This window comes from Panicum virgatum, chromosome 1K, assembly GCF_016808335.1.
Source record: "Panicum virgatum strain AP13 chromosome 1K, P.virgatum_v5, whole genome shotgun sequence".
NCBI classification, from domain to species: Eukaryota; Viridiplantae; Streptophyta; class Magnoliopsida; order Poales; family Poaceae; genus Panicum; species Panicum virgatum.
In genome coordinates, this window is record NC_053136.1 from 50701259 (window position 1) to 50712702 (window position 11444).

At 42.1% G+C, this 11444-nt stretch overlaps 1 protein-coding gene across 1 annotated transcript; it reads right to left on the reverse strand.

The window, feature by feature from the left end:
• Positions 1 to 164: 164 nt before the first annotated feature.
• LOC120641184 (dynamin-2A-like) lies at positions 165 to 9918 on the reverse strand. Its single transcript, XM_039917187.1, has 22 exons — positions 9620 to 9918; positions 9482 to 9532; positions 9269 to 9389; positions 9063 to 9167; positions 8394 to 8455; positions 7753 to 7870; positions 7317 to 7662; positions 6418 to 6565; positions 6217 to 6318; positions 6010 to 6129; positions 5783 to 5866; positions 5552 to 5679; positions 5064 to 5151; positions 4812 to 4950; positions 4392 to 4468; positions 4186 to 4242; positions 3668 to 3806; positions 3428 to 3585; positions 2793 to 2906; positions 2647 to 2714; positions 1670 to 1836; positions 165 to 790 (listed from the first exon to the last, which is right to left on the reverse strand). The coding sequence occupies exons 1-22, from the start codon at positions 9776 to 9778 to the stop codon at positions 573 to 575; spliced, it is 2769 nt and encodes a 922-aa protein (XP_039773121.1). The 5' UTR covers positions 9779 to 9918; the 3' UTR covers positions 165 to 572.
• Between the last annotated feature and the right edge of the window lie 1526 nt (positions 9919 to 11444).

Below are 11444 nucleotides of genomic sequence, written 5' to 3' on the forward strand. Positions count from 1 at the left end.
GATTGCAACTGAACCTTCATTTTTTTTTAAGGCGGCAGCATAAACCAACAGTCTTGGCACGCCTTTTCTTTTTTTAACGGGAACTACGGCGAACCCATTCGAGGCCAGCCAAGGGTCAAGGGATATATTAAACTGCAGTCACAGTATAGAGGAGCCTGGGCATATATCAAAGAATCGCAAAGTATATTAGCACCACAAATAGCGAATGAGCCTTTGGTAGTTAAAAAGAATGGGAAGGAATTATACATTGCCAGTTCGATGGGATGACTTACAACAGAATGGTACAAAACCAAGATCACCCGATCCGTGGCAACAAAATCCACAGGATTTGAGCATCCAACAGATCAATACTCCAAAATGGTCAAGAAATGGCAATCATCAATAACCTATATATTTCTAATTTTCTATAAACAACTGAGGTCCTCTTGATACACACCGTCCATCCAAATGTCTCCGGCAAGCTCTCTATTCTTTTGATCCCAGACGTGTTCTTCCGCCAATATCACAAGGGGATGAGAGCCTGGCAAGAACGTATGATGTTCATTGGCACACAGATAGATCAATCAACGTACTTAATATCTCCCCCCACTCGGTGGTGCTGGTGGCAACCGGTTAGGTGTGCGCCGGCTGCCAGAATTGGCATCCCCATTTTCATAGCGCCGGCCACGACTGTCAGCACTTCTTGACCTTGTCTCATGCTGTGAACTGGATCTGTCAACAGAGCCATTTGCTGCAGAATTGAAGGCAGATTTCCAGTCCTCACCAGATTGGCCAGGGGACCGCGGGCTCTCTGCAAGTAAATTTATGTCCGCTCAAGGTTAGGTTACTGAATTTGCAACCAAAAGGCAAAACCAGAGAGAATAGAAAGCATAGCAAAATGGTCCACATATTTATGCCAAGCAATGCCGATTTTCCAGGCTACCAAAAGGGATTCCATTAGCTTTAGTTATGCTAATGCAAGCAAGTTCACTAAATAAACGAGAATAGTCATTCCAGGCTCAGTAAAAATAGGTATCCCTTAATGCAGTCAAACGATTACGGTTTGTACCCACTTTTACCCATCATATGTGGATCAACTATATAAACTATAAAGACATTTTCATAATGTTGTACTTTTAGGTTTTATTAAAAACATATACGCTTAAGCAGGTAAACCAATGTGCAAACAATCCAGAAGGGCTTTGCTAGCCAAAGGGTGCTTAGCCTAGCGGTTAAGACACTCGAGCGGCACTCCACAGGTCCTGAGTTCAAATCCCCGTGGGAGCAAATTTCAGACTGTGGTTAAAAAAATCCTCTCACCGGTCCCGTGTGCCAAAGCACTGGTTTAGAGCCGGCCCAGGTCGGCCTGAGGACCGTGTATGGCCCAAGCAATTCCCATGGGTTACGGTTCCCAGTGTCAGGGCGGGGCTAGAGTTCGGAGATTTTCTCGGTCGGGGAAGCCGAGGCTTCTTCTTAGCTTAATACCGGTGGGGCGGTCTTTCCCCACCCGGCCGAGTTTTTTAGAAGGGCTTTGCTAGAATGAGCGACCTATTAACTTAATTTTGAAAAAAAAGAAAGACTTTAGTTCAAAAGATATACACCATATTCCCTGTTTAAATTAAGAAAGTTCACGAATAGATTTATATACATTTGCAAGCATAATGCTGAATTTGAAGTATAGCCAGCTTACCAGCTCCAGAACTATCGTTCCCATACGAATCTGCTCTGTTATCATGGATGCTGAGCTGCCGAGTAAGCTTTGACAAGAGGGATGATTGTTTTTGGTACTTTTCACGCCTACGTTTAGCATTTTGGTCCTCTTGGAGTAGTTCTTCGATCTTTGCATTGCTTTGTGCACTAGAAGTGAGAAAAATGCAGCAGACTCAGCAAGAAACTATTAAAAAATTACAATGACTATGGAACAATAATATTTTCTTCTAAGCACATTAAAATACCAGTAACACCTGCATTCACCCATCAGCTGTGTTACCCGGACACCCGTGTCTTAATTTTTTTGCCGAGTCAGATACCCCGCACCCGTTTCGGATTCCGACACCTGTGTCGGATTCCAAGTGTTATTTGCCGTGTCCCCGAAAATTCTAACGAATCGGACACCCGCACCCGAGTCGGACACCGACACCCGCACCCGTGTCCATGTAACACTGGCCATCAGGAGTGTGACAAGCAATTAAGAGTGTATCAGTTTGCAAAACTCAAGGATGGGTAAAGGCACTACTTCAATCACTTTCCTCATTTCTTTGAATGTAGTATGCCAAACACTAACTGAAAGGATAATTACTAGACATTTGCATGGACAGAACCATAAAGAACTTTTAGTTTGTTGCAATTCCATCTAGATGGTACATCTTCTGTTTCTCTTTATATGGCATATAGTTTTCATTTTTTTTTAAAGTATAAGGCATCCATGTGAATTTATTGAACTTTTCCAGGTTTTGCCCTTGTTTATTGTATATTCCCTCACCTGCTATCCTGGTGAATATCTGACAAATAGACTAGCTATTCTCCGTCATGTTTCAAGGTAAAAACGGATGGCATGGTTATCATCTCTTCTCTTTCTCTTCGTTTCATGGCAGTCTAGTCTAAATTTTTGTGTTCATCCAATACGTCTTATATTTTCAACATAGTATATCAGAAGAAGTGCCTAACCTTATTGAGCTGTACAACTGGTTTAGCATATCCTCTTTTGATTTCTCCACTTGGCAAAGTACGATAGCCTGATAATGCAAAAGACAATGAACATTACTCCACAAATCATACGGTTCAAAGAATCACCTGAAGCTACAAGTATTAACCTTTGGAACATTTGCTGCCAAACTGTTCAAAACAGCCTCAACATAACCACGAACTTCTTGAGACATCCACCGAAGTTCTTCTTCAGGATCAGCAGGCCTCCGAGCCATTGTATCCTTAAACAAAAAAGAGTGACAAGGTGTCATAGTGGTCATCAAACAAAGCAGCAAAATGAAGTGATCTTGTGTTTGAGAAATTTAAATGAGTAACATAATAAGGCGATAGCTTTAGGTAAAGCTGAGACCAAAGGTTTAAACAATAAATGTAATTTCGAGAACAAAAAATGAGCATTATCCAGCTGGTAGATGGTCCAGAAGTGCCTCAGCCTTCCTTGACCACACCTTGAATTGATGCTCATGTGTGCAATTAATTTTTTTTAGCCTCCCAACTCTAGTCAGTCCAACTTGACAGGTTTGCTGTCGGTTCAGTCGAAAGCTGTCTGATTCAACTGTGGTTGCACCATTTCACACAGGCTAGATGGTAGGAACAACCTTTGCATTGGCCAAGGTTTCAGTTCTATGTTTTTCCATTTTGTCCTGTCTTGTCTTTAATACTATAATAATGAATGCTAAAACTAAAAGGAACTTCACAAAAAAAAAACATGTACAAGGAAACAGGTTGGGCTTCAGGAGCTTACAAGGGATCCATCAGAGCGGCTTTGTCTCATAGAACCATCCTCAGGAGTATTTGGACCCTTAACAGAGCCCCCTTTGCTTTGAATAACACCTTTTATCTTCTTGATCCATTCAACTTTGTCGGCCATACTCTCAGCCTTCAATATAACGGCACTGTGAGCTGCAAACATGAAATAAACATTTAAACCATTAAGACTAAAAAAGTACCTTTAAGACAAGCTGTAACATTTATGTGTACAAACCTTTTAAGACAGTTTTGTAGGCTACCCTGTTAGTAATCTTAAAAACAAGACTTGGTCCTTTTTCTTGCCCATTTGCCTTCTTTGAGTCCTTAGAACTCTTAGAAATCTCTCCCTCCTCTATCTCTTCCAGGTTACATTCCTAAATCAGACAGCAGATCATTTTATTATAAACAGATCGTATCACACTTTCCATAGGCGGCTACATGTTGTCTCTCAGTTCAGATATGAATTCCAACTTTCCTTGCAATTGAAGAATTAACCGTTTAAAGTGTGGATGCAAAAGTATACTGCCTCCTTTTAAAATATATGTAATTTTAAGGTGTGTGCAATAAACATTTTAACTTTTGCTGCTAATATACACAAAAAGTATTAAGATTGGTTGTAGAAACTACAGTGCTTTTTGCCATAAAACTATTTCAGAAACTATATTCGGTACAAAGTGATGGTGAAAGGTTTGAATTCTATCAAACAGTGATTGTACTATTCGGAGTATAAGTAGGATTGACATCTGAGCACACCTCCAGGACAATGACACCTCGAAAATGTCTCTCCTCTTGCTTCTTAGTGTATCCAAGCTGGAGCGGAAAAGGGTTAAAGCAAATCATGTAAGCCATCTCAAATTAAAGAAGGTGCTAAATATCAGCAAAGAATGTTAAGGGAATCATCAAAAGTTAGCATTCAGAATAATCAGGATTGAAGGGAATTGCAAAGGAGATTTATTAACCTTCCCACTCTTCTCATTTAGAACAAACCACCTTCTGCTCCATTTATTATCTTTTGCACTTTTCTTCAAAAGGTAACCTGGTGAGAAAAGAAGAAATATGTCACCAAATCGGAGTATGACAGCATACAATTGGAAAATAAATAGTTGAATTTTTGGCTAGTTACACCCATTACACATGAATGCATTGTATACAAGTAGCAAAATGTTACATAAGAGTTCTGAACAAGTTAACAATTTGCCAAACAGATTGAATTCTTATGAAAATGGTTTTTCCGTTCTAATGAAAACCAAAATTAATGATGGAACAGCATTTTAGAAAAATCTGAAGTGTTCCCAAGTATAGTTGCATGGAAAAAAATGCACTGCCAAATTGCTATGAGAAAACATGATTTTATTCCACCCTATAACACATTGTCATACCTGCAGTTATTTCGCCACCAGGCCCAGCAACCTGCAAATTTGGTCCTTCTTTTGTATCCTTATCTTGCTGATTAGATTTATCCTTCATTGATTTCAGGTTACCACCAGTTTCGTCCGATCCTGTTTGGGGACTTGAAGCCTAATATGAGTGAGAGAGAGAATGTCAACAGGCAAGACAAAACTGATACCAAGAGCCTAGAAGGTCTTAAGTACATAGATTTGTGCATCCTGAAAAAGAGGCAGAAGTCATACCCTGTTCATCTTGGATTGATCTGTGTCTTGCCCTTTCTTAGACGACCTGCTATTTTTCAACTCATCCTCACGACGCTGTCTTTCCATTCTGCAAATACCATGTGAAGACAAAGATGTATACCACATGACATTCATATGGTCATAAAATTATGTAAAGGCGCCAGTTGACAAAATCATTTATTCATTCCAAGTTTCCAACCAGGTGATTAGGCATTAATTAAGTGAGAAACACACGAATGGAACTTTTTTGTATTTTTGAGAGGAGGCGGGTGGATTGAAATGCTTCAGTCTTCTGGTAATTAAAATTTAGGTTGATGGTGCTATTTGGTTTTGTCAAGATTTTCTGACAGAAAATAAATCAAGAATACAAAAGAGAAGGATTGCTCTAATCAATCTACACTGTACAGAATGACATAAATCAGACAGAACAGATTATTTGCTTAAGACTTGCATTAAAGTAGATGGAATAAAATAAAGCAGTGATTGACCTTCTCTGTACTAATCGGATGAAGTGTTTTGGAGGAACAAAAGCTCGCTCCATATCAACAAGTGCAACCACCATCTTTTTTGCGTCACTTTTGAAAGCATCTAATGCGCTAGATGCAATTGCAATGACCTTGACATAGGATTATTATGTTCAGAAATTAGCCTTAATATGAACCATAAATGCAAGTAGAAAAAAAGGGAAAGCTGGTTACAGCAAAAGAGCAATGTGATACCTCACGCTTGAATGGAGGGTATCTTCCTAGCCCTGGTGTAGCGTTTGCAGCAGCATTTACTATATCTAACAAAACACGGTGTACCTAGTGTGTTGATAGACATAATAATTAGTTAGCATATCAGAAGCTACAAAGTCAGTTTAAATAATTGTGGAAATATGATAGTCTAAAGATGCAAAATATATCAGAACTGCCCAAAGACAAAGGAAAGTCAGATCTAGACATACCTCTTCAACACAGAGTCGTGATGGCTCCTTGGCCATTTCCAGAACTCCTTTTATTAAGGATCTTAAACCTTTCTCGGGAGATATCAAATAAGGTTGATAACCATCCGCTTCCAAGACAATCTATAATATGAAGAGAATTTTAGTCATCATAGGCCAAAAAGAAAATGCCCAGTCTATAATTAAATATAGAGCAGCTTTTGAATTTACCCTCTTCACATTGTTCAAATCAAAATGCCTGTCCAGTGGAAGCTGTTTGATCCTATCTGGAAACTTGCCCTCAAAACTTGCAACAATTTTCCAACCAGACCCCTTAGAGTGGAAACAGTACACCACTCTTTTAATCAGTTACTCCATGTGGCGACAATCTAAGATATAACCAGAAAAATGCTAATGGGGATCGTCACTAACCTCACCAGAAGTAATATGAGCAAGAAATTTATCTTCAAATTCTCGACACAGCTCCAGAGCAACTGCTCTGGTTCCTTCAGCACTTTGTACCATCGATTCTCCTAGCCTTGCAAGCTCATCTTGCACTATCTGGGATTTACCCTGAAGTCTGGAATTGGAGCAGGGTGTATGCAATTCAACAATTATGACCTAATATAAACTCAACTGGTACAATGGATGATTAGTAAAAGTTGCAGAGTTCATTAGTTCAGTGACTAACAGAATTTGAAAGGTGCTTTCAAGGTGATCATCAACTTAGTAGTCAAGTGAAGGCTGTCTATGTATCTCTTTTTTCACATGGAATTCCTCTTAGCAGATGAATGTCAGTATGTAACTACAGATGCAAAAGTTGTGGCTGGATCACCTAGGTGCCGCATGTAGATGTTATGTGGGTTTAACCAGAAGGTCAGCAGAGACAAGAACATTTGCAATGAAAGAATCATGAATGATGTCAGATGAGAAATACCTAGATCCTCAAGCTTTTTGTTGACTGGCGGAAGAAAAAACCTTGAGAATCTAACCTAAATGGTAGCTAGGCATTCATCTAAAACTAGCAAATCCGTCGACATCATTGCAATAATATAAAAACACACATGATTAATTATCATCAGCATAATCCGCCAATAAAACAAGTGGTATATCCTTTTGTATCAATAAATAAAGGATATCTGGAATTCTTTCTAAAGGGCCAACATGGAAATGTCTAGACATCAAAGAGGAGGATGTGCCCTCAATTTCACATGTGTTCACATCTATATAGATATCGATGGTTTTATTACAAGCATGGTTTAATTGGGCAGAGGGCAGCGTTAAAATGCTTTTAGAAGTAAAACACAGCATGATCAGCATAGGATGCATACCTGCTCAGCATGTTAGGCAGCCGAATTTTCATCCGTTTACGTATTTGCTTAGCAATGGTGTCCACGAGAGCAATTCTCCCCAGCTTACTCTGAGGTGCGCCAGTTAGAATGGATTTAAGTGTTTCAGCCTCTGCTCGCCAAGCTGTTTCCAGTGAATTCTCAGACCCAACTGATCCTGATTGAGCAGATGCAATTGAGACAGACTGTCCTATTAGAGCAACCCACTCAATATCAGCTGCTGCTCGTGGGGCACCCTTGTTGGACAAAATGGCCTGAACACAAGAAACAGTTTTTGCATCTGCAGCGGCTTGATCGACTTTGCTTAAGACACCTATTGTTCTAGTTCCTACAACAGTTAAACAAGAAGAAACATCAATTGATATTGAGAGAGTGGCTACACTACTGTGGAGGATACGATCTAATTAGAATGACAGACCATCTGGATCAATATCTTTCGCTAGTCTAAGAACTCGAGAAGATGCAACATCAGCAGCTTGCATTGCAGGTATCACAACAATCAGTATTGCATCATTGTGTCCAGCATATTCACTGATCTGAAATGAGAAAGTAGTCGCCATTATGAAACTTAACTGAGATAATACAATAAATGTAACAAGTAAACTAATAGTCTTCTTGTGTGGTGCACGTGTAAACATGTTTCTGTGAGGTTCAAACAACAAAAGACTCCTAACTGGGGAAACAAATATTATTGGCCCAAAGCAGCAGCACTTAAAAGAGTATGAATTGCATAAGAGGTGACGAGCTTGATGTGTAAGCTGTGTTCCAACCTAATGTTCAATACTTTTCCCAAAGGCTATATACGCGGCGTCAAACAAGCTAAAAGTTTCTTGGAAAAAGGCATTGGTTTTCCTGTGGTTACATACTAGTCTCTCTAATTTTGATGGGTTGGTCCCACAGCTACTATTCTCTGTATCCACCAGCGCCGACATTCCATGAATTCAATAATATTCCAATTCACATTTATGCATAATTAGACCAACAATTATTCTAGCTATCGTCTAAACCTTCCCAAGTAGTTGACAAAGAATGACAAAAAAACACATTGCAAGTACTCACCGTTGAATCATCCATAACACGTTGGTCTATGCCAGGTAAATCAATCAATTTCAGGGGAGGAGCTGGAAGAGCAGAAAACCAGGGATAATGCAATGTAAAATCGTTAGTAAGAGCCCAGAGAAAACAAAATAGCGTAAAGTGAAGCCTAATGCACACCATGTATTCTAATTATCAACATTATCAGATAATGAGATCATTCAGTGTAGGGTTACAATCCAGTAGACCATTGCACTATCCTTACTAAGTAATAACCGATCAGAAGAGCCTAGCTGATCACGTCCCTCCTTTGAAACATTATGGTCATACCATTCCAGCATTAGACGGAACATACAATACAATGCAGAAGGCGTGTATGTTCTACGACTAGAAGAAGAATTTGGAAACTTTCTCAATCCATAGAAACACTCCCCTAAAGCATGGCCAACGAGTAATAGGACATCAGAAGACCCTCGTTGATGTGTCTCTCTAAAATATGGCGGCTGTACCATTCTAGCATTATATGAAACATACAGCGCAGAAGACTCCAGTGCTCTACAGACAGAATAACAGTTTGGGAACATTCTCAATCCTTAGCTACATTGTGCCCAACCCATTCCCGATTATTCAGCTTGTTACTGGATTGGCAACATTGGCCAGCTACTAAAGAAAAGGTACAATCCAACAACCAACCTGTACTTGTCCGCAGCTTAAGGTAAATTTCATCACTTCGGCCTCTCCCAGATCCACCGGATGCCCCTTTGCTAAGCCTATCCTGCAGCGAATGCCGTAGTGCACCTGCAGGTCGCACCACAAACCAAAAACCGCCACCAGACTCAGCAAAACGACCAACAGCGCCCATTGCTAGATCTGGCAACGCGAGGCGAGATCTCACTCACTTGCCGACACCTGCTGTGACTTGCTGTCGATCTGCAGGACGATGGACTTGCTGCTGAGCCCCGGATCCCTCTCCAGGTCGACCACTATCGGCGCCCGCGTCGCCCCGTTCTCCCCTGTGGGCTGCAACGCAACAGCAACCACCACCGGAGTATCACATAAGCGAATGCTCATGCTCACAGAAGAAGGGAACGAGTTAAGCGTGTCGTACTCACCAGCACGGGGTGGCCGATGAGGCTGTTGAGCACGGCGGACTTGCCAGCGCCCTGCACGGAAACCGAGCAAATAGGAACGAGTCAGATCGGGTGGCGGCAACAGCGAGGGGTTTCAAGCTCGCGTGGCGGGGCACTTACGACGTTGCCGAGCGCGACGGCGTTGAGGAAGGTGGATGGGCGGCGCGAGGCGGTCTCGTCGGATGGGTCATCGTCGGCGAGGAGGGAGGCGGCCTGCCGCATGGACTCGGAGAGCTGGACGAGCTCGTCGATGGCCTCCATGGCTGCCGCCGACGACATGGCCGCAGGGATCTCGAGGACGGTCTGGGAGATCTCGGGGGTGGTTGGCTTGGGGATTGGGGAGGTGCGGTGCGGAGCGGGTGCGGAGAAATTGGAAGCGGACTCGTGGAATCCGCGACGCTGAGCCGGGGTTAATTTGAGAGCCGAGACGGGCAGTTGTTGCCTGACTGCTTTTCAAGTGTCGGGACCCCAGCGACTCACCGGTGCGGTGCGGTGCGGGGCGGGGCGCGCGGTTCGTTTGTTCGGGCACGTCGGGTGTGGGCGTGTGGCTCAGATCTGGCTCGGCGAGCCGATCAGCCGATGAGTTGGTAAGACTGTCTCCATAGGTCTCCTCTAAAACTCACCTCTAAAAAGAATATTCTCCTCCCTCTAAACAGATTCTACATTCTATATCAAAATTCTCTCCAACAATGCACTCCATACCACACCCAGGGTTAAAAAAACCGGCCGGAACCGGTCCGGTTACCGCGGTTACCGGTCTAACCGGCCCGGACCGGTTCCGGTTCCGGCCGGTTTCAAACCGGGCCAAATTCAAATTTTAAATTTGAATTTCAAAAAATGGAAAAATCCCAAAAAATTCTTTAAAATACTTTAAATTGCGACGAATCTAATGGTGTTAATTTTTTTCAAATATTCGTTCATTTAGTATACTTTGCGAGCATTTGAAGTTAAACAAAAAAACGTGCATACAAAAGTATACAAATACAATGTAAAAATAGTACAAAAGAGGGTTGGAGGGTTCATTTAGGCTAAAACATATTATACAAATATTCATTTAGTATACTTTGCGGGCATTTGAATTTAAACTAAAAAAGAAAAAAAATTAATTTAAACCGACCGGTTACCGGTTAAACCGACCGGTAACCGGTCAAATCGGACCGGTAAACCGGTCTAACCGGACGGTTAGCCGTTCGAAACCGGTATAACTGCGGGTTTTGAATTCAAATTTGAGTTTGACCGGTTTTTACCGGTAACCGGTCAAACCGGACCGGTTAGCCGGAACCGGGCGCCGGCGGTTCGAACGGAACGGTCGGTAAAAAAATCCTGGACCACACCCCATATATCCCACCATTTCAATGATATATTTATTTTTTCCTCAACATTATCCAACGACCATTCGTCCGCACCCCTCTCTCACAACAGTTGATCGGGCGGGTCTCGTCGGGCCCACGAGCGTAGGGTGGAGGACGACCGTACACCCCCCAGGTTTGGCGATTCTCTCTCCTCCCCCTAAATTTACCGGCTCCTTTCCAGTCCACCGCTGGAGCGGGTGGCGGTCCATGGCGCCCCCTAAAAGCCGATACCGGGCCATTTCCAGGCGACCGCTGGAGACAGTCTAACGAAGTGGGGCTCCCTCCAAGAGGCGGATTTTAGACGAAAAACTGAAAAAGGACGACCTGTGTTTTCTTTCTTTTTTTTTTGAGGGGGAAGGACCTGGGGCCTTGGGCTATATGCGAATTGGGCATTTGCTTTTGCGGAGGTCCATCCTTCAAAATAGTCCAAAATCCTCTCAAAAACTACTTCTAAATAAAGTATAAAAAATCACATATCAAACACGTTTGTGTGTGATTATACGTGTCAACGACTATGCAAAATTTGCCGGACACTAAAGTAGAGTTAGTGTAAAATTGTTACTAGTGTGATGATGTAAAATTGTTGCTAAAAT